The sequence below is a fragment of the Zootoca vivipara genome, chromosome 6 (genome assembly GCF_965207765.1).
Source record: "Zootoca vivipara chromosome 6, rZooViv2.hap1.1, whole genome shotgun sequence".
Classification (NCBI taxonomy): Eukaryota; Metazoa; Chordata; class Lepidosauria; order Squamata; family Lacertidae; genus Zootoca; species Zootoca vivipara.
Window position 1 is genome coordinate 84,534,296 of NC_142589.1, and position 26,581 is coordinate 84,560,876.

General features: G+C 47.2%; 2 protein-coding genes across 9 annotated transcripts in view; one reads left to right on the top strand and one right to left on the bottom strand.

The window, feature by feature from the left end:
* Positions 1 to 929: 929 nt before the first annotated feature.
* LOC118086368 (mast cell protease 1A) lies at positions 930 to 13,820 on the bottom strand. 7 transcript variants are annotated; one of them, XM_088672888.1, is made up of 6 exons: positions 13,336 to 13,820; positions 6,634 to 6,723; positions 5,432 to 5,585; positions 3,717 to 3,852; positions 2,819 to 3,070; positions 930 to 1,602 (listed from the first exon to the last, which is right to left on the bottom strand). In XM_088672888.1, the coding sequence occupies exons 3-6, from the start codon at positions 5,524 to 5,526 to the stop codon at positions 1,468 to 1,470; spliced, it is 618 nt and encodes a 205-aa protein (XP_088529014.1). In that variant the 5' UTR covers positions 5,527 to 5,585; positions 6,634 to 6,723; positions 13,336 to 13,820; the 3' UTR covers positions 930 to 1,467. The 7 variants fall into 7 exon arrangements, with proteins under 7 accessions (XP_088529014.1, XP_088529016.1, XP_088529012.1 ...); XM_088672890.1 differs by lacking the exon at positions 13,336 to 13,820 and adding an exon at positions 7,129 to 7,240; XM_088672886.1 differs by lacking the exon at positions 6,634 to 6,723 and having other exon boundaries at positions 13,336 to 13,768.
* UPF1 (UPF1 RNA helicase and ATPase) overlaps positions 13,806 to 26,581 on the top strand; it is a 29,809-nt gene continuing 17,033 nt past the window's right edge. The window contains exons 1-5 of one of the 2 annotated variants that reach the window (XM_035117889.3): positions 13,806 to 14,346; positions 23,616 to 23,758; positions 24,642 to 24,731; positions 25,385 to 25,552; positions 25,723 to 25,903. In XM_035117889.3, the coding sequence (XP_034973780.1) occupies positions 14,080 to 14,346; positions 23,616 to 23,758; positions 24,642 to 24,731; positions 25,385 to 25,552; positions 25,723 to 25,903 (849 nt within the window). In that variant the 5' untranslated portion in view covers positions 13,806 to 14,079. The remainder of the gene's footprint in view (positions 14,347 to 23,615; positions 23,759 to 24,641; positions 24,732 to 25,384; positions 25,553 to 25,722; positions 25,904 to 26,581) is intronic. The other variant, XM_088672882.1, reaches the window with a different exon arrangement.

A 26,581-nucleotide genomic window follows, 5' to 3' on the forward strand; every position in this document is an offset into this window, starting at 1 on the left:
CCCGCTTCTCCCTGCAGGACCCATGAAGCAGGGCTTTGCCACTGTAGCATTGAGCCCATTCTCTGCTTACAAACCTCCATCAAAGGGCAGCCTGAGCATCGGGAATGGAAGGAATGAGATTGGCTTGGCCCAGAGGAATAGCAGAAATCAGCTCAGCAGAGGTGGTGGGTGTCTTTTAACTCACCTGGTTTGACCAGAGAGGAGGACAGGAGGAGGAGGACAGGAGGAGGAGGAGGAGGAGGAGGAGGAGGAGGAGGAGGAGGAGGAGGAGGAGGAGTCTGTTGGAATATTCACATATTGAAGTCCCTCTTGGCTGGGAAGGAGATGCCTGGTGTTTAAATGTCCAGCCCTTGGCTCCATAGCTTTTAATACCATCATCCAGTTGACTCCTCCTCCCCCAAGAAGCCCTAATGGACAGGCTTGTGATCTGATAGCAGGATGTCAGAAAGCTTAACTGGCCGGTCACATCATCATAGATCACCCACTAAAACGGCAATCTGATAGTGAGGTGATGGAAGTGGATTGATTGTGGCAGGACTCCAGCAGCCAAACTGTGAGAACAGCCCAAAATTTGATCTTCTATAAGGTCTATGGTGGAGATTATAGAACTGACCTCTCGCCCCCAGGTAGCCACAACAGCTGGGCTTGCAATCTGATAGTGAAATGTCAGAAAGCTTAACTGGCTGTCACACCATAGATCACTCGCTAGAACAGCAATCTGATAAGAGAGATGGCGAGTGATGGATGCTGATTGGACGAATATGCCAAACTGTGGGAAAGGCCAAGTATTTAGGCGGAGGGGGGAACTGCTTTCAACTTAGGGATGGGGCATTCTGTCCATTTCCATAACCCAAGAAATGGTCTTCAAGTTATGGTGCCTTCTTACAGTTCATACGTTCATTTCGGAGAGCCTAATAAAAGCACAAGACTGATGCTGAACCATTTGCTTTATTCTGCAATGCAAAAGGCTCAGAATGTGACAGGTCAAGGCATTCAATCCACTCTCCCCCCCCCCCCCCGGCCGTACCATTTCCAAATTCTGCTTCTCTCGTGTTCAGGGTACACATGCACTGAACAAACGCTCTCAGATTGAAACCACACGGGGCCATTGACTGGGATCTCAAATATTATAGGGCATTTATGCCCCTTTAAACAGCCATGCCCAGCAATAATTTGGAGAACTGTAGTTTGTTAAGGGGGCTGTGAGTTGTTAAGATATCCATATTTCACCCCATCAAACTACGCTTCCCAGAATTCCCTGGGGAGATGGCAAGTCACAAAAACGCAATTGTGAATTAAAGACCCTCTGGATCCGGTTGTTTCAATAGGTGCGGGAGGTGGGAGGGTTTGCGGCATCTGAGGGGCGGGGTGGGCAGGTGGAATTGCAGAACGAAAGCCATACAGGTTATATAGCAAGCAGAAGGTTTCTTAGTGAGCAAGGCCGCAGTCGCTGGCTGCTTCTTCTCTTCAGGATCCCATGGTTTTCTTGATCCAGGGAAGGAAGTGGCCGATGCGAGCGTAAACTCCAGGAGGGAAGTGGTTGCCGTAGGAGACGATTCCGTGCACCACGCCGTTGCACACCATGGGGCCTCCGGAATCGCCCTGCGGAGAGAAGAGTCCCCAGCATCTGTCAACAACTGCGACCTAGTGAGGTAGGAAGCTGCTTTATAATGAAACTCGGGTGAGAATCAGATCCTTGGCCCATCTAGCTCAGTACTGTCAACACTGATTGGCAGTGGCTCTCCCAGATTTCAGGAAGATCCAGGCTCCAATTGTCAACCATACAGGGCTTTTACTAGGCAGGCATCCCCAAACTTCGGCCCTCCAGATGTTTTGTACTACAATTCCCATCTTTCCCGACCACTGGTCCTGTTAGCTAGGGATCATGGGAGTTGTAGGCCAAAACATCTGGAGGGCCGCAGTTTGGGGATGCCTATACTAGGGCATTGCAAGTCCAGTGAGACACAGCCTCAGCCAGCAAGACGTTGAGGGGTGGCACCCCAAATATGAATACAAACAAAGGGGCCGTCATGTCCCCCTGTGACGGTGCTTCCTTTAATTCTGAGGCACGCCGCCTTTGATCTCTTTCCTCTCCTTCCTTTGTCCTCAGCAGCTAGAGCAGTAGCTCTTGCAGACATGCTATTTTGTCCTTCTCTCCTGGTTCTCTGGTTCTCTTGCAAACACAACCTTCACATTCCAAACCATCCGTTGCTCAGCCTCTCTCACACGCATTCCAACTTTAAATTTTATTACTTCTTTAATTTTTATGACACCAGGAAGTGGTGTGAGAAAAAGGGAAAGAGAGTTTTTAGTCCGTATATGTGAGAAAGTGTAGCAGGGAGAGAGAGGGAGAGAGAGAGAGAGAGAGAGAGAGAGAGGGAGAGAGAGAGAGGAGAGGAGAGGAGAGAGTTTTGCTTCACTAGTGCCCTCAGACATGGATTCGACAGCTTGTGGCTTGGCTCGCTTTCCTGAGCTGCCTCCCCCTCTCCGGGGGTTTGAGACACCCACACCCTTCACAAAGGGGCATAGATCAATGGCAGAGCATCTGCTATGCATTCAGGAGGCCCCAGGTTTGATCCTCTGAATTTCCAGGTGGGACGGGGAAATGCGCCACTCCGGAAACCTCAGAGCCCCCCCCCCCCGCAGCCTGTGTCGGCAACACAGAGTAGATGGGCCAATGCTATGAATCAGAAATCTCCCACCATTCCTGAGCAATGGCCACGCTGGCTGATGGAAGTTTGGGTCCAACAACATCTGGAGGGCCCCCCGATTTCTCCACTGCTGACCCCAGTCACCAGTCTTGTCTGCTGAACCTCACCTGGCTTGTATCCCGGAGCTGGTTGTAGCTGCCTGCGCAGATCATGCTGTCCTCCAGCTCTGGGTAGAACTTCATGCACTTCTTACGACTGTAGATGGTGACGTTGGTCTCAAAGAGCTTCTCCGTGTTCCGGTGGTCATCAATCCTGCCCCATCCTGCCAGGTTGCAGGGTGTCCCACCGGGGAGGTCGCTGCTAGATGTGGGCAGGGAAATAATCTGGACGTTTTTGTTCAGAGTGGCCTTGGCAACCAGCTGCAGGAAGATGAAGGAGAAGAGTCGAGCAACCTCCCTTGCAAAACGAAACCCGCCCCTATCCCTGTAGCTCAGCAGGTGCAGCACCTGCTATGCATGCAGAAGGTCCCAAGTTCAATCCCCAGCCTCTCCAGGTAGGCTATGGAGAGACCCCTCTATGAAACAGAAACTCTGAAGAGCTGCTGCCAGTCAGTGCCAACAACACTGATCTTGGTGGACAAGGGGCTCCTTCATTCTGGGAATCTTGAGGCCTGGGAACTTCCATTATTGCTTCAAAGCTTTTTACTGACAAATCAAGTGTTTCATTCTTTTTAGAGCAAGGGCCATAGCTCACAGGTCCCTCTTTCAAGGTGGGCATCTCCAGGTAGGACAGAGAATTTCCTCTGTCTGAAGTCCTGGCATTCCTCTGACAGTCAGTGTAGACAACACCAAGCTAGATGGACCAAAGGAATTGCTGGAGTTGGAGGGGATTTCCAAGGTCACTTTCCCCATGAGGCACAATAAGGCAGATGTGTCAGGCGGTAAGATTTGAGAACCAGATTTTATGATACTTTGGGCAGATAGGGATGGGCTCATTTATGTTCCTTCTTCCTCATGATCACTGCCTTCTGAGGTGCTGAGAAAGAGGGAGCTTAGAGCAACTCACCTTGAGCAGAAGGATATCATTTGAGATCGTTTCGTCATTATATTCCGGGTGTATGTGGTATGACTCAACACCAATCACCTGTTGAGTGTCCTCAATGGCGGAGCGATCATGCGCCCCCAAGACGACCGTCATGTCTCTGGAAACCAAGAGCATCAAAGAACCTGGAATTAATCCTTAGCTATTGTTCTTAGCCATAGTTAAAGCTATGGTTTTCCCAGTAGTGATGTATGGAAGTGAGAGCTGGACCATAAAGAATGCTGATCGCCGAAGAATTGATGCTTTTGAATTATGGTGCTGGAGGAGACTCTTGAGAGTCCCATGGACTGCAAGAAGATCAAACCTATCCATTCTGAAGGAAATCAGCCCTGAGTGCTCACTGGAAGGACAGATCCTGAAGCTGAGGCTCCAAGACTTTGGCCACCTCATGAGAAGAGAAGACTCCCTGGAAAAGATCCTGATGCTGGGAAAGATGGAGGGCACAAGGAGAAGGGGACGACAGAGGACGAGATGGCTGGACAGTGTTCTCGAAGCTACGAACATGAGTTTGACCAAACTGCGGGAGGCAGTGCAAGACAGGAGTGCCTGGCGTGCTATGGTCCATGGGGTCACGAAGAGTCAGACACGACTAAACAACAACAATTGTTCTCTCTTGAAGACAGGTGGGATCGAAGGGTGGGGAGTCAGCCAATTTTGATTTTCCTGTTTCTCATCTTTCCAATCTTAAATTCAGTTCTCCACATTTCCACATCAGTCTGCAGTATTTATGTTACTTTAGAAAAAAGCCCTTGTCAAAATTCACCAGCATTTTAAGGTGAATGTGTCCTAATATACACATTTTTATATGCAATTCTGTCTAAGGGACTCCTTTTTGGCAGGAGTCATTTTCCCCTAATATAATACGCTTATATAGGTTATTCTCGCTGGGATATGTATTTGTCTCACTAAGCCTTCCTCTACCTGTCCTTTGGATCTCCTGCCCACTGCATGTCAGAAAGGAGCCTTCTCTATTACCATTTCTGTCTAAAGATTTTACTGCCTCAAGATGTTCCTCCTGCATCAAGTCTCAGGGCAGTGATGGGCAACCTTTTGAGCTTGGTGTGTCAAAATTCGCCAAAAAACAGAGCATAACTCGGGTGGTGTGTCACTTCAAGAAAAAAACCCATAATTTCGCGATATTTATAGTTTAAATAAATATCGTATAGTTTATACAAAAATGTATAATTGTAATATATAACTGTATTTAATAAACCAAAAACTAATTATTTAACCAAACCAAACCAAAAACCCCTTATTTATCACAAAGTGTCCAGAGTTGTTGAGCTTTTTGGGGGGAGCTGCTGACCAAAGTTTTGGAGGTTTTTTTCGGGGGTGCAAAAGTTGCTTTGTTTTTTGGGGGGGGAAGAGAACAGAAATAAATGATGAATAATACCTTCGCTGGAACTAACACGCAGCACCGACATAGTCTGCCAAAGCGCCAAAAAATCCAGCACAGGACGGGTTTTAAAAAAAAACCAATCTCTGGCTACCAGTAACAACAACAAAAAAGGATCAGAGACAAGCTGTAGTTTGAGGAGCGGGAGAACAAATGGGGGGGGGGGGCAACAACAATGTGAATGGGCGTGTCATATGTTCGCCATCACTGCCTCAGGGGGAACAATTTGCAAATGGAATGAATGGCCACTGCTACACACCAGGGAGGGTTTTCAGATACTTACCCCATGGCCATGCAATGCGCGGCTGTCATTACCCACTGGGGTGCCACAAGGAACCCACCACACCCAAAGCCCCATTCAGATTTGAGTGTTGCCATGTAGGGTCGGGAATGAGGTACGGCTTCATGTCCTCCGACGATGCGACTCCGCAAGAGAGCTGCAAGAATCGTAAGAGGAGATCAGCGGCTTCCCACTGCCCCCTGATTAGCTTAAGGGTACCACCCATCTTTGCAAAGCAGGAAAAAAACGTCAGCACCCCAATCAGCTTTGCCAGGGTGGAAGTTAAGGAAGGGAAGGGAGCCAGAAGAATGGAAATGGGATGTCTGCAAATGCAGTTACAAAAGATACTGTTTACTTCAATCTCTGAGCAACAAGTGACTCCAAGGATCTCTTCGCTTAACCCAGGGTTGTTTCCTTGAAATGAACGTCAGCAGAACCAACCCATAAATCTTGCTTCCTCATTAGGGTTCCAGGGAAGCCCTAATTCTGGTAGAGCAGTGCAAACCTCTATCTCTCCAGCTTCCAGCATCAGCCAAAAATTAGTGCAATAACCAGCCTCATATAACAAACACGCTTAAGCCTAGGGAATGTATGAAGGGGTTGATACCCTAGAATAGGCATCCCCAAACTGCGGCCCTCCATATGTTTTGGCCTACAACTCCCATGATCCCTAGTTAACGGGACCAGTGGTCAGGGAAGATGGGAATTGTAGTCCAAAGCATCTGGAGGGCTGAAGTTTGGGGGTCCCTGCCCTAGAGTAAGCTGCCCTGTCAGGCTTAACTACGGGCACTTCCCCTCACCATGGGAGCAACCAAATATTCAAGCCTTTGTTCCCTCCCCAGTCTACCTGATGAACGTAGTGTGTGAAAAGGTTAAGCTGGTTGCTATCACAAGCCACTCTCAAGATCCAATACCAATAATTTAGGAATTTTTACCACTTTGGAACTAAACTAAGTTTTACTGTCTGTGCAGCCTTTCTGATGCATGGAAATGCACATGAACCTGGCCTTTGGGGAGTTAGTAAGTAAAACATTTTTAACTTACGGTACTACATGTGTGGTCTTTTTTATGCTAAGAAGGAGGTTTTGGAACTCATCAGGGCAAATTTTAAAGCTCTAACATCCTATATTTCCATGCTATACTTTGCTGTATATCTTGCAATTCTATATCTCTGGGGCTTTCTCATCTCACCAAAGAGTACTTGCCTCAAACATGGATCTTGGCATCCTGGAGTTCTCTTTTCTATACCCCTTCCGATAATGTGGCATCCAACCAGATGAGGGAAAAGGCCTACACTGGACATGTAAATCACAATGCTTAACTGGCCAGCCAAAGCCATGACTTTAACAAAGGAAACTGGTTTTGCCTCAAGTACACAGGATCATGAGTTTAGAAAGAATATGATTCAAACTTTACGCCCCCCCCCCACTCAAAAAATAAACCTATAACAATGTTAAACTCTGGAAAATGAAGAATTGTCAGATTTGGAAGGGGTCTCCAAGCTCCTATAGCCCAACCCGTTTCTCCCTGCAGGATCCATGAAGCAGGGCTTTGCCACTGTAACATTGAGCCCATTCTCTGCTTACAAACCTCCAGCAAAGGGCAGCCTGAGCATCGGGAATGGAAGGAATGAGATTGGCTTGGCCCAGAGGAATAGCAGAAATCAGCTCAGCAGAGGTGGTGGGTGTCTTTTAACTCACCTGGTTCGACCAGAGAGAAGGACAGGATGAGGAGGAGGAGGAGGGAAGGCTGTTGGAATCCCCACATCTTGAAGTCCCTCTTGGCAGGGAAGGAGATGTCTGGTGTTTAAGTGTCCAGTCCTTGGCCCCATAGCTTTTATTACCATCATCCAGTTGACTCCTCCTCCCCCAAGAAGCCCTAACGGCCAGGCTTGTGATCTGATAGCAGGATGTCAGAAAGCTTAACTGGCCGGTCACATCATCATAGATCACCCACTAAAACGGCAATCTGATAGTGAGATTATGGAAGATGATGGATTGATTGACTGTGGCAGGACCCCAACAGTTAAACTGTGAGATCAGCCCAAAATTTGATATTTTATAAGGTCTATATATAGTGAAGATTATAGAACAGGGGTAGGCAACCTAAGCGGCCCAAGGGGGCCGTTTAACCGGCCCACGAGCCGCCCACGAACCAAGCCGCCTGATCGGTGAGTCCCTGCACGCTGTGCTAAACCAGCGGGGACTTGATTCCGCGGCACCAGAAATCATGTCTGTGCAGACGCAGATGCCAGAAATCACGTCTGCCTGCGATCCGGCCCACAGAGGCTCCGCGGCAGTGAACCGACCCAGGCAAGGTAAACCTTGCAGACCCCTGTTGTAGAACTGACCTCTCGCCCCCAGGTAGCCACAACAGCTGGGCTTGCAATCTGATAGTGAGATGTCAGAAAGCTTAACTGGCTGTCACACCATAGATCACTCGCTAGAACAGCAATCTGATAGAGAGATGGCGAGTGATGGATGCTGATTGGACGAATATGCCAAACTGTGGGAAAGGCCAAGTATTTAGGGGGGGGGAACTGCTTTAAATTTAGGGATGGGGCATTCTGTCCATTTCCATAACCCAAGACATGGTCTTCAAGTTATGGTGCCTTCTTACAGTTCATACGTTCATTTCGGAGAGCCTAATAAAAGCACAAGACTGATGCTCAACCATTTGCTTTATTCTGCAATGCAAAAGGGTCAGAATGTGACAGGTCAAGGCACTCAATCCGCGCTCCCACCCCCTCCGCCGCCCTATTTCCAAATCCTGCTTCTCTCGTGTTCAGGATACACCTCTCGATCCAAGGACAAACTGAACAAACACTCTCAGATTGAAACCATACAGGGCCATTGACTGGGATCTCAAATATTATAGGCCAGGGGTCCCCAGACTTACCGAGCGGCGGGCCGGTGCCCGCCGCGCCGACCGCGCGGTGGGCCGGACGGCAGGGGAGTGCGCGCGCAGCGGGCCGGAGGGCGGGGGAGTGCGCGCCCGTGCGCATGCGCACACGCACACGGGCGGGAAAAAAAATCGCCGAAAATCGCTTGTGCGCATGCGTATGGGCCTCCCCCGACCCGGAAGTGCACCAGAAATGACCTCTTCCGGGTCGGGAGAGGCCCGTACGCATGCGCACAAAGGATTTTCGGCGATTTTTTGCCGATTTTTTAGATCGCCGCTGCGCCGTGCGCCGCGAGAGCGGGCGGCGGCAGCGGGCGGCGGGGGTCGTCGCGGGCCGGATTGGAAGGCCGATTGGGCCGCATCCGGCCCGGGGGCCGTAGTTTGGGGACCCCTGTTATAGGCCACTTATGCCCCTTTAAACAGCCATGCCCAGCAATAATTAATTTTGGAGAACTGTAGTTTGTTAAGGGGGCTGTGAGTTGTTAAGAGATCCATATTTCACCCCATAGAACTACCCTTCCCAGAATTCCCTGGGGAGATGCATTGGTGGTTAAGCTGTGAGAAGGCAAGTGGTTGCCGTAGGAGACGGTGCCGTGTGCCATTCCGCTGCACACCATGGGGCTTCCGGAGAATGGCACACCATGGGGCTTCCGGAATCCCCCTGCGGAGAGAAAAGCCCACAACATCCATCAACAACTGTGATCTAGTCAGATAAGTAGGATGTCAGAAAGCTTAACTGGCCAGTCACACCATAGGTCACACACTAAAACAGCAATCAGATAGAGAGATGGTGAGTTAGCCAAATTGTGAATCATCCCACGAGAAGATGCCTTAAACGTAGGTCTGCTGATTAAATGTTCTCGTTTTCCCACGCTTAAGCAGTTCCCCACATTTCCACAACAGTTTGCAAATTACTTTTTTTTTTTTAAAGATCCTTATGAAAAAATCTTCATCATTTTGAAACAAATTTCTTGCATTTTTATATGCTGTTTCTGCTAATATATAGGCAGCTAAGAGTAGTAGGGTTGGGGGTGTTTTTTTTTTTTAGATTTTGCAATAAAAAAGCTCAACAACTTTTGCGTCCGGATTTTCACTTTTTGAAATACAGCGGTACCTTGGTTTACAAACAATCTGGTTTGCATACATTTTGGATTACAAGCACGTCAAACCTGGAAGATTTGTGATGGATGTTGGATGTTACTAGTAGCCCACTCTGCAAGAAGTAATCAATGTGGTAGGGAGACATGACTGAACAGAGTCATAGTTGGGAGAGTCCACCCCCACCCCACCCCAACTGCCCTACAGCTGAGGGGGACTCCCTGCAGGCTCCGCGCTGCTCAAAAAAGCAACGCGGACCTGCAAGGCACTGGAACGGAACAGGACTCGGGCACTGGGATTCTGGCGCCCTGTCCCGTCCCTGCGGGGGGGCATATGCCCCCCCAGGAACCCAAGCGGCTAGCTACACCACTGTGACTGAGGTGCCTTGGATTATTCCTGGTGTGGAGAAAGTCTCCCTTTCTTATAACACAAGAGCGTGGGGCTATGCAGTGAAGCAGAAGGGCTCGGCCAAGTAAATTTTATTCAAAGTGCATTCATTTAATTCAATGGGCCCTATGTACATGATGCCCTTTAATTTCTTTGGATCAGCTTTGAATATGACTAGCATTAGATACAGCCCTGAATGCTGGAATCCAATTCAAGCAACAACAAAAATTGTGACTTTTAACACAACGCATACTTAACACTCTGGCTGGGCTGGGCTCCCCCAAGAGACAGTGATGACCGCAAACATAAATGGATTTTAAAGGTTAGATCAATTCATCGGGGGTAAAGCTATTCGTGGCTAGGTTCTGTCTTGTGATTCCCTGCTTGGTCTTCATAGAATTGTAGAGTTGGAAATTACCCTGAGGGTCATCTAGTCCAACCCCCAGCAATGCAGGAATCTCAACCCAAGTATGCTTAAAGACCTCCAAGAAGTGTCCACTACCACCTGAGGACTCGGTTCCACTCTCAACTGGCTCTTATCATCATTTATTTGTGTAGACTGTATTAAATTTTATCTAAGCAATACAATTTTTAAAAGAAAAAAGATTTTTATTCCTGATGCTTAGTCAGAATCTGCTTTCTGGTAACTTGAATCCATTGCTCTTGAACACCACCTTTACTACAAAATAAAAACCTTGTGCTGGAAATAATTATATGACCTTTCTCAGACAGCCCTGTACAGTATTGGGAAGTTTTTAATGTTTGATGTTTTGTTTTGTCCCTTTAGATTTTGTTGGAAACCGCCCAGGTGCCTGAACTTTTATTGGTGGAAGCCACAGGGGATTGCAAAGGGCACAAGAAGATACATAAAAGTCAGCTTTTAAGCATGCATAGTGGATGTGCATGTATTGAACTTCTGTTAGAACAGGCATGTCAAACATGCGGCCCTCCAGATGTTTTGGCCTACAACTCCCATGATCCCTAGCTAGCAGGACCAGTGGTTGGGGAAGATGGGAATTGTAGTCCAAAACATCTGGAGGACCGCATGTTTGACATGCCTGTGTTAGAAGGTGTTGTGATGTGCTCAGAGTCTCTGCAATTCAGCAGACAACAAATAATTTTGAAAGAGAGGGCCTGCTTCCCTAGCTGCACGCATTTGTGTTTTGAGCTGTTTCACAGCCTATCCGGGATCTTAAAGAGAGGGCGGGGCAGGAAGAAAGCGCTGAGTTGCTCCCTGAACAGATGGCCACCAGAGTCGAGGCTATAATAGAAAGGGCGGGAGGCAGGTGAACATGAATGGAGAACGCTTCCCCCCACCCCGGCCACGAGGGGCCACGATCCTGCAGGCTCCCGAGCAGCAAAGCCCAGCTGCCCTCCCCAAGTGGTGTGGGGCTGGCTGCAGGGCAGCGGGAGGGCGCAACAGCCGTGGGCCCTTTCGCCCTTCCCAATCTATCCTCCCCGCCTCCTGCAACCAGGCGCTGCTCCCCATCGCTCTCTTTGGAGCTCCCCCCAGATCGAGGCAGCAGAGGCTGCAGCCCCAAGCCTCATTAACCAGCTCCCTGTATCTAATACTGTACCACTGCTCTGGTAAAGAAGGCACAGCAGAGAACTGATTTCCTCAGACTTTTAAAGAAGAACAATCTGAGTGAGAGACTGCTAATGTCCTTCTATCATGGCTTGATAGAAAGCATTATTATGTATTGTATTTGTGCTTGGTTTTCCATTTGTACAGAAATGGAGAGGAAGATGCTCCAGAAGGTCATAACCACAGCCGGAATGATTATTGGTCAGCCCCTCCCATCTTTGGAAGTTCTATACAGCAGTGTTTCTCAACCTTTTTTGGGCCACGGCACACTTGTTCCGTCAAAAAAATCACGCGGCACACCACCATTAAAAGACGGGGCAAATCCTGGGGGTTGGGAATGGGTGGGGGACTGAGGAATAGGGAGGATGAGGTTGGTGTACTTGCTGAGAGAGCCCTCGAGCACCGCCTCCGTCGTCCTGCCTGCCGCCAGCCCCCCGCTCCCTTCTGGGCTGGCCGTGGCTGAGCTGGGGCTGCTGCTGCTGCCGCCACCACCGCCGCCTTCCTTCGGCCTCCCCGCTGGTGTAGCCGCCGCCGCTGCTCCTTGGCGGCCCGAGAGCCCTCCCCGGCTGGCGGAGGAGGACGGCGAGGAGCCAGCCGAGGTGGGGCGGCTGCTGCTGCGGCTGCCGCCGCTGGACGAGGCTGCTGCTGCTCCAGAGTCCCCGCCGCCCTGCGCCGCTGCCGGCGCTGCCTTCTCCATTGAACGCGCGGGGAGAGCGCGAGGAGGCGGCCTCGGCCATGAAGCGCTGCCTCACTCAGGGAGCGAGCGCGAGGAGATGACGAAGAAACACCCTTCGCACCCTCGCGCCCTCCAGACTGACCCGGCCGGCTTCCTTTCCGGCGGGTCAGCGCTGCCTATTGGCGGCCGCAAATCGCCCTTCTCGTTGCCTCACGTTGCGGCACAGCAGCCACCGTCTCGTAGTGTGCTGCGGAACAGTGGTTGAGAAACGCTGCTATACAGCTCCCGTTGCCCCAAAAAAGTAAAAAAATATTTTAAAGGATCCATCACATCCGGGATATAGTCTTTTTGTACTACTGCCTTCGGGCAAGAGATATAGAACAATTAAATCAAGAACAAATAGACTAACAAACAGTTCTACCCAAAAGCTGTAACCATCTTGAATACTGTAACCAAATAATTGCCCTGAAAAGTTGTGTAGGTTTGTGAGTGCGTGGCTGAAAATGCGTTTTGTTTTCTGTTTTTGTTTTTAAGGGGATAGCATCCAATTTCATTGTAATTACACAATGACAATAAATAAATCTAATCTAATAATAAAACATCGCTTTAATGTGGTGGTTTCTATGGCCTTAGTCATACATTTATCTGTCCACAGCCTAAAAAGATTTTTCTTGTAAAAAAAACCAACCTTCTTTTTTGGAACTTATCACTAACTTAAAACCATGGAGAGACCTGGTTTGAACAGAGACGTTGAATTCTTATCTCATTATACATGATAAAGCGATCTTCAGTCATCTCACCCCTTGCTTTTTAATGCAAGACCATTTGCAGTCGTTTACAGTCGTCAACAGCTACGGTATCAGTCAGTCAATCACCCATATCCCTCCCCACCCTTTCTCTACTTACAAGCGTCTGGTGACTTCTATTTCAGTGTATCTGAAGAAGTGTGCATGCACACGAAAGCTCATACCAAAATAAAAAACTTAGCTGGTCTTTGAGGTGCTGCTGGAAGGAATTTTTTAATTTTGTTTCTTCCCTTTTGGAACTTAGTCTTAGACCCTTAATGCAGGCTGTTAGCCAATCACATTCCAGGCATCGCCTTTTCCCCGCCCTCCTTCCTGCGACAAGGGGCGTGGCCTCCACCAGAGGTCTCATACCGGTGAAACTCAGGGTTTCCCCGTCTGCGTGAGGGCTCGTGCATGCGCACTGCTCACACACCACTTTTCTCTCAGACACGCGTGCCCGACCTGCGTAACGTACCTGCCAACGTAAAAGGGTCGTGCTCTGTCACGCTTTCGCGACGTTTAACATCATCAACCTCCGCGGCTTCGCCATCTTAAACGGTGTGGGGGGGCGTAGGTGGAGAGAAATGGGGAAGAGCGGGACTTGAACTGGCTCCGGACTTTCTGATTGGTTGCTAGGGAGCGTACTCGCTCTCCCTCTCCCCGTCCCCTCCGTTCTTTGCGCGCGTGCTCGCGTCACTCTTCCCCCGCTGCTCTATCCTGATTGGTCCGTCTGTTTCACAATTGAAATGAGGCGAAGTTTAAGGGACACCTTGCCCCGCCCAGTGTTTCTGATACCTAGCGCGAGATAGGATCCTAAACCGGTTGTGCTCGACGCGCATGCGCCCTCTTCTTCACGCGCGCCCGTCCCTGGAAACCTCCGCGCCTGCGCACCGAGGACTATTCTTCTCTTCCTACCTCCGCCCCTTCCGCCCCTTGCCGCCTCGCGCCACTTCGTTGCGTACGTTGGCCCGCCCGCTCATTGGCTGGCTCCCTCCGAGCGTCCGGTCGGCGGCGGCGGTTGAGGCCTAGGCATTCCGCGCAGGCGCAGGAGGCGGCTCGCGCTCGTTCAGTCGTTCGCTCGCTCGCTCGTTCTGAGGGGGTGAAGAGGCCTTTTCTTCTGCCACGCCGTTTGCAACCTCCGTGAGGGGAGGGGGAAGGGGAAGGAGCCGTCGCTGCTGCCGCCTCAGCCACCGCTTCAGCTGCCCCCGCCGCCGCCATCATGAGCGTGGAGGCGTATGGGCCCAGCTCCCAGACGCTGACTTTCCTGGACACCGAGGAGGCCGAGCTGCTGGGCGCCGACACGCAGGGCTCCGAGTTCGAGTTCACCGACTTCACGCTGCCCAGCCAGACCCAGACGCCGCCCGGAGGAGGAGGAGGAAGCGGCGGAGCCTCCGCGCAGGGCAACTCCGGAGGAGTCTCGGCAGGAGGAGGAGGAGCAGGCGGGCCGCCCTCCGTCGCCCTCTCGCCGGGACAGCTGGACGCCCAAGTGAGACCTGCCAGGTGGTGGCGTGGGAGGGGAGAGAAAGGAGCGGGTTGCGAGTACTTACTCGGAGTAGACCCATTGTTTTATTATGCCTTTTTATGTTGGAAGCCACACAGAGTGGCGGGGGTATAAATAATAGAATTATTCCATAATAGTAATAATAACAATAACAGTAATTGTTCGGAGCAATGGGCCTAAGTTAGTGATGCCCCCTTAGGCATGACACGCCTAACTAACAGGCGTGTCACTCCACGCCGATGTGTCGGGACCAATAAATCCTGCTAGGAGTAGGCCCGTAGAAAAGTAGCCCAAGTTAGTTGTGCCTGTTAACTTCCATAGGTTGTGTCCATTAGAGAGCAGGCCTGCACCTTATTTAGTTAGGTGCATTAATTTACTATAGGTTGTGCCCAAGGTGAGTTGGAAACGCTGTAGAATTTGAAGGGACCCCGATAGTCATCTAGTCCAGCCCATCTCCCCCCCCCCAATGCAGAAATCACAGCTAAAATATCCAGGACAGATGGCCATCCAACCTCCGCTTAACAACCTCTAAGGAAGAATATCAGCAGCTTGTGTCTAAGTCTTACTCAGAGCAGACCTGTTGAAAATTACTTGGCTAAGTGAGCCATGTCCATTATTGTCCATTTAAGTTTAACACAGAGTAAGCCCATTGAGAAGGATGGACCTAACATCAGCTGCATTAATTTGAGTGGGTTGTATTTAACATAAGCTAAGAGTAGGCCCATTGAAAACAGTGGGCTTACTTCTTGTCTTTTAATGTCTGTAGGTTGTGTCCAATTAAGTCTACACAGAGTAGGCCCACTGAAAATAATGCACTAAAGTTAGTCATGTCTATTAATTTCAGTGGGTTGGGTCCAAGTAAGTTCTGTTCAGAGTAGGTCTTCTCTGAGTAGAACTTTAGACAATTGAAGACACTGATAGCCTATTGATTTCAGTTGGTCTGTGCCAACCAAAGTATTTTTTAATACTTTGATATTTTATTTTTAAAGGGGATGGCTTGTATTCAACATTAGTCCTACTCAGAGGTAAACCCATTGAAGTTAATGGGCAAAACTAAAAGCTTAATACTGGATGCAACCATTATTTTCAATAGGTCTGCTCTGAGTAGGGCTAGGATGCAAGCCAATATTTTTAGCCACAAAGAGAGGAGGTGAAGGCAATAATAGGGGTACTGCATATTGTACAAGTGTCTGTCTGTGTATATTAGTTTGTAATTAAAAGCAGTGTTTTCTAGAGAGGAGGTGGAAAATATGTCATGGAACTATGAGTATCTGTCCCCAAGTATTAATGAGAATTACTGGGCAAGTTAAGAAATACTTGGGGAGCGGTTTGTCAATAATGTGCATGTACAACTTCTCCAAGTCAAGTTGCAGAGGAAAGTGAAGGAATACAAAGCAGCATGTGTGTCTAGTTTTAAAGACGGGGGGGGGGGAGGAGAAGAAATAATGTGGAAGAGAGCTTCATTTGGGTGTACGTAACCTTTCCTGATGAAAGCTGTCTTCTTAGGATTAATGAAAAGAAATATGGTATGTCTGTGTAATATTAATGCTCCTGAGAGAAGGACATGGTGGCTTTTCAGTGGAACTTGGTCACCACTAACTTGTAACTGAGTTGGTACCAGTGTCTGTAATTTTTTGTTAAAGAGCCTTACGGTGGGGGTTGAAGAAACATTTCCTGTGTTTGTGTGTAAATTAGGCATAAAATATTGGAAGAATGCAATAGTCTTGCAGATAAGTCCCCCAAATCACAAGTCCTCAAGCTGTTATTACCGTAGTTGCCTCTTATTATCTCTTAACTTCGAGCCATTTCGTCACTGACCCAACTTCGAGCCATTTCTTAAAGGCTTCCCTGTCTCATTATCTGAAGGCAACTCTTACTTGTCACAGGTGACTGAGTAAATGACTCTTTACAAAAGCAGAATATAGTTTTGTAGAATACTTTGTGATTAAGCAAGAAACTGTGTATGTGTGTATAGATGGGAAGGAGCGGAGAGGAATAAATACATGGCAAATACAACATAACCGCTCATAGTTAAAGCAACCTTTTAGAGATAAGGCAATATTAATACTGGGGGCAGGGCAGGCAGTAGTGTACAAGGTAGTTATAAAATGCATATGCGCACTTCCTGGATTAAGTCATTGCTCCTGCACTAAGGACATGGTTTCTTACCAAACTATGTAAGAGCTTTATTAATGTTCTGTGGATACAGCAACAAGGAGAATAGTAGCTGAACCTCTGAATTACTAGGTGTGGCGTGAACTGGGGGGCAAGGTGTACTCATGCCTAATGAACTCATCTTCCTCACGCAAGTGCCCAGCTGGCTAAGAGGAGATTCCCAGCCTACTCTCTGGATTTCCCCTGTCTGGCAGTGTTTGAGGGCTCTGCTTTCAAACCAGGCTTTCTTAGGGGTCCTTCCTTTGGAGGAGAGTTTAATTGCCTTGTGTGACAAGGTTGTTAAAGGCAAGTGAAGTTTCTCATTGTGAAGGGTAGAACTTCTGTCTGTACAAGTGTACGTTTTTGCAGGCCGCCTCTGATAACTTTGAATCTTTGATAAGAATCAAATTGTTGGCACACCTCACAGGTTACAAGGTAACCTTGGTGATTTTCCTTTCTATTCCTGTGCATTAATAGAGCTCGATAGATATATCACACGTGGCATTGTCACTTGGTTACCCCCCCTTTTTGACCATATAGATCCAGGAATAATTTCATGCACCACTTATCTTCCCCAATAAGTGGATCTTGGTCTGTTACTGCTCCTACAAGAAAGAATGTTTTGTAACAAAAAAAGAGAAAAGTGTTGTTAAAATGTAAGCCAAAAGCCCTGTCAACTAAATCCCCTAATAGTGCTCCCTTGAACCAAGTGTGTGTTTAAATCATATTAAGTGACCCGATCTCCATTTGGAACTTTATCCAGACACAAGTTTGAAACTGGTGTGTTCAATTTGTGGAAACACTCTTCCCAGAAGCAACAGCCATATAAGGCTGGGACTGATGTGAGCCTGGCTTTGCTGGTGGAGGCTGATGCAGGCATTGGTAGTCTAAAACATCTGGAGGGAGTGCCAGGTTGGTGACAGCTGGAATAAACTAGATGCAAGGGGTAAACACATGCATGCCCCTTCCTGAAAATCAAAGGCCTTGCTGGGCAGAAAGTACAAAAGCCCAGCCCACTTGTAGCACCAAGTTCAAGCCAGCTGCAGCTTTGAAATTGACAGCTTAGTGGCCTTTACTGCTGAAGCATTTCCACCCTTGTCATAGCATATGTAGCCTACTGTATAATTGGTTGGATAATGGAGAGGAGGCCCCACTGCCTTACCTGTCAGTAATCTGGACAATAACATTTCTCTTGAACTGTATTTGCTCTAGAGATCGTACACAGTAGCAAACTTTACATTGCATATTTTCTTTCTTATTGTTTGTTGTTGTTACCACCACAACCTGCATGTCAGAACCTTCTGAGAAATAGAGAGTGAAAGTGAAGCCCTCTTCTGGCTGTCCAGTTTCTAATCTAGTAAAAACTTTAAAAACCCCACAAGATTTACCAGTAAACACCTAAAAGTTTAAAGGATACCCTTTATAAAAAGTAGGTTTTGTCTAAAAACTGCATAGCAAACCCCCCACATATTAGACCTACTGTAACTGGAGATCAAATTGCAAACATGTGCTGGATTATGGAGAAAGCTAGAGAGTTCCAGAAAAACATCTACTTCTGCTTCATTGACTATGCAAAAGCCTTTGACTGTGTCGACCACAGCAAACTATGGCAAGTTCTTAAAGAAATGGGAGTGCCTGATCACCTCATCTGTCTCCTAAGAAATCTCTATGTGGGACAAGAAGCTACAGTTAGAACTGGATATGGAACAACACGGTAGTTAAAGCTATGGGTTTCCCAGTACAGTGGACGCTCAGGTTGTGAACGTGATCTGTGCGGAAGCCATGTTCGCAACCCGCGCCTGCGCACGTGCCGGTTGCGATTTGGCGCATACGCAAAGCACAATTTAGTGGTTGTGCACATGCGTGTGCGCCCAAACCCAGAAGTAACCCGTTCTGGTACTTCCGGGTTCGGCGCGGAGCGCAACCCGAAAAGACACAACCTGAAGCAGCTGTAACCCGAGATATGACCATAAAGAAGGCTGATCACCGAAGAATTGATGCTTTTGAATTATGGTGCTGGAGGAGACTTTTGAGAGTCCCATGGACTGCAAGAAGATCAAACCTATCCATTCTTAAGGAAATCAGCCCTGAGTGCTCACTGGAAGGACAGATCCTGAAGCTGAGACTCCAGTACTTTGGCCACCTCATGAGATGAGAAGACTCCCTGGAAAAGACCCTGATGTTGGGAAAGATTGAGGGCACAAGGAGAAGGGGACGACAGAGGACGAGATGGTTGGACAGTGTTCTCGAAGCTACCGGTACCAACATGAGTTTGACCAAACTGCAGGAGGCAGTGCAAGACAGGAGTGCCTGGCGTGCTCTAGTCCATGGGGTCACGAAGAGTCGGACACAACTAAACAACAACAAAACTGGTGATTCTGTATAGTAGGTAGTCTTCACTGTATGGAAAGAGAGATTGGGGCTGCAATCTTAACTATTCCTACTGTGATGTAAATCCTATTTAAGTGGGGTTAGGATTTGCAGCCCTAACATCTAATGAGGAGTGAGCTCTTGGTCTGTGGTTTTTGTACAGTATTTTGATTCCTGTTTTTGAAAAGCTTTGTCTGTATGGGTGTTTTTTGCAAACCAGGCACTACATAATAGTCAGATTATGTTTTAGTATTCTGGGCTATACCAAAAACAGCTGCTGCCTTTTCCAGGATCCAGGTGGACATTGCTGTCTCCATTGTAACTGTGCACAAGTCATTCTCCCTCCTTCTCTCTCTCTCTCTCTCTCTCTCTCTCTCACACACACACACACACCCCTTAGCTCAAAACTTTCCAAACTGTGTGTTGTGACACATTAGTGTGTCGGCTGCATTGGGTAGTGTCATACGAATGCACCCTGTGTTCCTCCCAGGGCTGGAAAGTAGTGTTAGAAACATGAAAGCTAGGAGGTAAATGGCACCTTAAACCTAGGTTATGGATGCAACAATAGAATGTCTAGGCGCACTTTTTTATAACCAGAATACAAAGCTGAAAATGAATGAACTACAGTGGTACCTCGGGTTACAAATGCTTCAGGTTACAAACGCTTCAGGTTACAAACTCTGCTAACCCAGAAATAGTACCTCAGGTTAATAACTTTGCTTCAGGATAAGAACAGAAATCGTGCTTTAGTGGCGCGGCGGCAGCAGTAGGCCCTATTAGCTAAGGTGGTGCTTCAGTTTAAGAACAGTTTCAGGTTAAGAACGGACCTCCGGAACAAATTAAGTTTTAACCAGAGGTACCACTGTACAGCCAAAATATTATGTTCCATTTTTCACATGGTCTAGTCCAGGCATCCCCAAACTTTGGCCCTCCAGATGTTTTGGACTACAATTCCCATCTTCCCCGACCACTGGTCCTGTTAGCCAAGGATCATGGGAGTTGTAGGCCAAAACATCTGGAGGGCCGCAGTTTGGGGATGCCTGGTCTAGTCCTTCCTCTGCCCACCCCCTATTATTCTTAAGAGGGTCCTCCAGTCTTCAGAGAGTAGCTGGAAGTAGGGAGGCAGAAAAGGGTCCTCCTTTCCTTCCACTCTGCAGTTTTAATCTGAAATCTTAGGCGCAGGGCTGCTGCTCTTTCAGCGAATCTTGCCTGCTTTCTTTTGGCTCCTCCAAGGAGCTTCAGTAGCCCAGAGCTCAGAAACTGTTCGCACTAATGAAATTCTCTGTCGCAAAATGCACCTAGAACAATGAGAGTTTCGAACACTGCTGGAAAGGGGTTGGTTTAACCTCCGATTTGCTAGTAAAACTGAATTATTGTGTCACAAAATGATGCATGTCTAAAAAGTGTGTCACCAACTTGAAAGGTTTGGAAAGCTCTGCCTTAGCTAATGAAACCCCATCCCCTTTCTCCAATACAGTGGTACCTCAACTTAAGAACGACTCGACAACCAATTTTTTTTACTTACGAGTGGGGCAAATGGCTGCACACTTACGAATTTCTCGACATCCGAACGGAAACTGCGGTGGTTTTAGATAGGGTTTTTTCAACTTACGAATTTTTAGATGGGGTTGCTTCGACTTATGAATTTTTCCGTTTCCAATGCATTCCTATGAGAAATTGCGTTTCCAATGGCGCTTTTCGGCTTACAAATTTTTCGACCTACGAAGGTGCCTTCGGAACGGATTAAATTCATAAGTCGAGGCACCACTGTACTTCTAAGGTGTGTTTTGTTTTTAAGAAAAGAAACAGGAGTATGTAGCTGAATATAATCTAATTATCTGTTTGGGAAGAGTTAAACATAGTGAACAATCACCCTGGGTTTTTTTTAATAGTTTGCAGATTCTATATATTGGTTCAAGGAGTTCTCAGTGGGAAGCCAAGGTAAAATAATCTTTTCAGACAGGTGGTTATGGTTTCTTATCTCTTCAGGTTGTATAGGGCTGCTGCTCTTTCAGCTAATCTTGTTGCCTGCCTTCTTTTGGCTCCTCCAAGGAGCCTCAGTAGTTTCCTTTCAGGTTTAAAAGCAGACAGCCGCTTTTCACACTTTAAAAAGAGGTGAGCAGAATCCAGCTCTGTAATTTGGAAGGAAATCTCCTTGGCATCTAACAGCTAGCAAGATGAAATTAATGTAATTAGCACTTTCTTTTTGCTCTGTGCCCTCCTTCATTTCACTGGTGTGCTGATGTCCTTTTTGCAAGACATTTGCCATGCTTGAGGGTATAAAATGTGTTTCGGTTTTGTGTTTTAGGAAGGATTTTTAAGAAGGATTTTTGTAGCTTTTAAACATAATCATGCTTGACCTGCCAAAGTGTTGAGGGTGGATATGGATAGCCCTGCACACTCTGGAACACTGGGTGTGGGGTGGTCTTGATCAAGTGTCCTCTTCCCAGGCCTGATTAGAGGCTCCAATCAGGTCAGGATGTTGCAGAGAGTTAAACTATAAAGTACTGTTAACACTCAGTCACAGAACTTCCTGTTAAAGACTGTAGTTAGGACCAGTGTCCTATACAAAGGCATGTTTCCATCTGCTTTTTGAGGGATTTACTTAGTGCATTAGGTTGATGAACTTGCAGAAATGGCTCCCCCCAACCCCCACATTGTAACCAGTGTTAGAAACTGAGATATATTAGCTGGGCACCCAATGGATCCTTAAACCAAAGTTAGTGTCACCAAAATGGAATGTCCAGTTGCAATTTTTGGGCAAGACATCCCTAAAATCTTATTTTTCAAATTATATACTGACTGATTGATTCTCAGTTAAACATTTAATAGTTCAGATGACAACCTTGAGCTAAGGTAAGAAATTTGAGAACTTAAAGAAGAAAAGTCACTTAATTCAGAGACAGTCCACATATATATTTTTTCTGAATGTTGACTGCTCCTGCTTAGGCTGCACAGAAAAAGGTTCCTGATTGTGCAGGTAAAATAGGACTGATAGAATTCTACAGGATGTGGTATTAGTATATGAAAACAAGTGCTAGAATCCAAGTAGAGGCATCCTTTACCTCAACGTGGCTGCCCACTGACTCCATATGCATTATGGAATACTCCTCCTTTCATGCTTTCTCACTGATTCCAGTACAATGATGACATTTCATTTTGCTGATTTATTACAGGCAGCCCTAAAAAGGACTCTCTTCACATATGTGCACACATTGCTAAAGAGTTGAAGAGGGTTTAGAAGAGCCGAGCCCCCTCCCCCCCGCCATTAGGAACAGCTGAAGTGCGCCATCTCTGTGCACAAGTCAAGACATGAAGCTGTGCACCATGGAGACACGAAAAAGGGCTCTTCCCAAGCTTCTCTTGCTGCTCATCTTGGCGGTGGGGGGGGGGCATATTAAGGGGCCCTTTGGCCTACCATGTAGAGAAGCATTGCTGGCTTAGCCCCCTTTAAAAAACAATGGCTTGCCAGGCAGGGGTAGGCTGAGCAGCTGTAAAAATTTGCTATGCTTGTTTTGTAGGTGAGAAAACTCCCCTTTTATTGCTTTCAGCAGTGGTTTTCAACCAGTGTGCTGTGCCACCCTGGGGTGCCCTGAATGATGGTCAGGGGTGCCGCAGGCAACACTGGCCGCTGTTCCTCTTTCTTTCTTTCTTTCTTTCTTTCTTTCTTTCTTTCTTTCTTTCTTTCTTTCTTTCTTTCCCTCTCTCTCTCTCATGCCCTCTATGCCTCCCAAAGGCTTGCACAGCTGTTTATTGCAGCAGCCCTGGGTCTAAGCTCCACAGGTAAATGGTGCCTCTGGGAGACATCTCTCTTTGGGGCAAGGGGGGCGGCTCAGAGACCAGGGGCAACAGCAGCAGCTGCCCGGATGGCTCCCAAGGAGAGGAGAGGAGGCTAAGAGGGGACACCCCGCAAGGGAGGGTGTCTGAAAAAGGGTGAGAGGCTGCCAGCTCTGCAGGCAAGGGGTGACATAACTGGGCTCCTGAACCCCACAGGAGTGCTACAGAAAGAATGTAGTTGGATAAGGGAACTGTGGACTCAAAAAAGGTGAAAACCTGGCTTACAGGACAAGTGCCCTCCCCTCTAAATTCTCCGTATCCTTATTGGTACTTTGGTGGCCTATGATGTTGAGCTGAACCTTGTGCTGAGGGTAGATAAGGAATGACAGGGGGAGGGCCCTTAGATGGCCTGTCACAGGACAGTTTGGCTTGGGAAAGTATTTCTGGCACTTGTGGCTTTCTCGAGGAATCCGTGTTTTGTGATGTGCAGCTCTTGAAGCGCAAGGCCGACAACTGACTGCATCGTGAGGAGTGGTTTGAAAGGGAATGGAGGTGGGGGGAGGGGGTCAATAACAAGAGCCAGAAGGAAATAAGATTCATGTGAAGGAGTGGAGAAACTAACTTTAAACTAAATCTTTCATAATAAACACTTTTTGGAAGTCTTTATAAAAGAATATTTTATAGAAACCTTGTGGCCCTTTTTGATCATGCATTACTGTGAGCAGCTTATTAAATTGCTTCATGGGCTAACAGCTGAATTGCAAGTCTGCCCTTCTTCATATAGCATTGGCCAGAATGGAGCAACTGGGTCTGCTGTTCCACCTGCAAGGCTGGTTATTTGTGAGTTTTAAACAAACTCGTGTCCAAGTGTCTTTCATGTCCACCTGACATTTGGCAGTTTCATCACTCCTAGCTCTTGCTTCTGTTAACATCTAGTCCATATTTTGCATTAGGTGAATGGGCCTGACGGCATCTTGCAAAATGGAGCAGTGGATGATAATGTGCCTAAGACCAGCCAGCTCCTTGCAGAACTCAATTTTGAGGAAGACGAGGAAGACACTTACTACACCAAGGACCTTCCAGTGCATGCTTGCAGGTAAGATTGTGTGTATGTGTGTGGACATAATCTAAAATTGAAAGCAGAGTCTAGGAGCCTCATGTGGGCAAATAATGGCTCCATTGGTCAGAGGAGATCCTCTCACTTGCCTTTTCCGCCTCTGTGTGGTAAATTTCATGTGAATTTACCGCACACATTGTACAAATAATCCCCTTGTGTCTATGCAGCAATATAAATTAGGAGTCCCGGGCATTCTATGATGTCTTTCAGATGACAAGGTGGTGATAGTGGCATTTCTGAAGACATGTCTAGCTAAACTGGTGTTTGTTTTTCATGCAAAACAGAGCACCCTCTTTAATTAGCCCAGTTATGCCCTATTTTCCTCTGTTCTTGGTATCTTTACCAGAGAGCACGAATGGGCACCTGTTGGCCTCTGCCACAGGTTTCTTGAACCCTATTCTCTTTCAATGCTGGTTTATTCAATACTCTGGCAATGTGCACTTCCTGTGATGAATTAGCAGCTTGCACTGCGGTGTCATAAAGCAGAACAGGGACTTTTATTGCATAACATCAACTCTCAACAGCATGGAGAGAAGTTCCATCTGAAGGCAGCCCTGTTTAGGGAAGTTTTTAAATTATGTTTTATCACTTTTTTGTTACTAATTCTCATTACCGTAATTCTGTTGTGAGCCACCCAGAGTGGCTGGAGAAACACAGCCAGATGGGCGAGGTATAAATAATTTATTATTATTATTATTATTATTTATTTATTTATTTATTTATTTATTTGAAACAAGGGTGCAACTCAACCAGCTTTGGGGTTTTTGGACTGGGTCAACTTGAACTAGAGAGAACCAAAGGGAAAGCACCCTGGCTTGCCATGCCTTTGAAGCAAAACTTAACAATGTGTTCTCTTCCTTAGCTACTGTGGCATCCATGACCCAGCTTGCGTTGTCTACTGCAACACCAGCAAGAAGTGGTTCTGCAACGGGCGTGGGAATACGTCTGGCAGGTGAGCAACGCAGCCACAGAAGTGGTGATGGCATGAAGCGTTGGGATTGTATCTAGCTACATTCTGCTCACTGTAGACCTGTTGAAATTAGTGGGCACAAGTTTGTCATGCCCATTGCTTTCTGGGTCTACTCTTGAGTGGGATAAACATTGGATACAAACCGTAGGCGGTTGCCTCACACCGTGAGCCAGATCACTGATTCATGTAGCCCAGTACTACATAAGGTGGCTGGGATTGCACATGAGATCTTTTCTCTCGCTGTGTGTGTATGTGTCTCATCCATGTACTGTTACTACGTCACCGTTCATTTCCTTGCTGCCTTTTATGCAGAAAAGCCATCAAGGCTGCTCACACAGGTTAATCCAGATAAAGAATTACAACAATATAATAAATACACTACTTAACAACTTTTTTTAAAAAAAAGGAACAGTATCGCCACATCATATTTAAAACTAAAAACTTGGAATTCAGACTGAAAAAACAGTGTGCCCCCCATGCCATACATACACATCAGGACTTCTGATAAGGTTTCCCAGGCATGAGGTGGCACAGAGTAGGTATAAAAGCTCTCCCTTGATAATCAGATGTATCCTTCCACGCTCCTGCTTGATTTGCCATTCAACCCAGCCTGCCTTTCTTCTCTGTCTTGCCAGCCATATTGTGAACCACCTTGTGAGAGCCAAATGTAAGGAAGTGACTCTGCACAAAGATGGCCCTCTGGGTGAGACGGTCCTGGAGTGCTACAACTGTGGCTGCCGCAACGTGTTCCTCCTGGGTTTCATCCCTGCTAAGGCAGACTCTGTGGTCGTCTTGCTGTGCAGGTGAGAGATTTCCTCTCTTTTTATTTTGGAAGAAAATTGCTGGTCGGTCTCGAGTCTTAATTGTCCATTGATTTTGAAAGCATTTTTTTAAAAAAATACTGTTGATTCTCTTTTTATCCCCTACGCGTGCCTATTTAATAAAACTCTTCTCCCCTATCTTGACTGTACAGGCAGCCTTGTGCCAGTCAGAGCAGCTTGAAGGACATCAACTGGGACAGTTCTCAGTGGCAGCCTCTGATTCAAGACCGCTGCTTCCTTTCCTGGCTGGTCAAAATCCCTTCCGAGCAGGAGCAGTTGAGGGCGCGTCAGATCACTGCCCAGCAAATCAACAAGCTGGAAGAGCTCTGGAAGGTGCGTGGAAGTATCTGCAGCAGAGAGCAGAGGGATGATTGAATCGAGAGAGCCCAGGAGGGGATAAGCAGATCTGTATCGGGGTGTGCTGTTGGGTGTGGAATTCAGCTTCCTAGCAACTCCAGGTTTCTTCATCATATTCTGAGGCCTTGGCCATATGGCTGGGAAGATGGACGAAGCCTTGGCTTTACAGCTTGAAGCTGAAATCTGTGATACTGGAGAGGAGGCTGAATAAGATGGAGAGTTGTGGGTTCAGTCTAGAACAATATTAGAAGTTATGCAAATTGAACACATCTGCATAACTGAGCATAGCTTGCAGTATTTGCCGTAGCACAGATCTTAAGATTGTTTGGGTGCAGACTTCTTAAAATGTTTTGGGCATGTTCATGCAGTTGCCAACAGAGAGAGCCTGTCTCTTCATGAAACACCTTCTTTTTGTTACAACAAGACACAATTGGTAGTCAAACTAGACAAACCTTGCAAATTCACCAAAGCCACCAGTCAGCCTACCCAGCGTAGCTATGTTTATAATAGAATCATAGAGTTGGAAGGGACCCTGAGGGTCATCTATGTATTCTGTAGTTGACCTTCTTTGTAATGTTTTATTTTGAAATCTTTTAAGATGATGTTTTAGTTTTCTGTTATGTTGCTTTGACTGCATACCCTATATTTGACTTT

Bases quoted from the DNA above. Each gene is read 5' to 3' on its own strand.
- LOC118086368 (XM_088672884.1), bottom strand. From the start codon at position 7,195: ATGTGGGGATTCCAACAGCCTTCCCTCCTCCTCCTCCTCATCCTGTCC. The intron at 3,853-5,431 runs GTAAGTATCTGA...CTTGGTTTCCAG, and splicing joins GCGCATTGCATGGCCATGGG to AGACATGACGGTCGTCTTGG. The intron at 1,603-2,818 runs GTGAGGTTCAGC...TTCTCTCCGCAG, and splicing joins AGCTCCGGGATACAAGCCAG to GGCGATTCCGGAGGCCCCAT.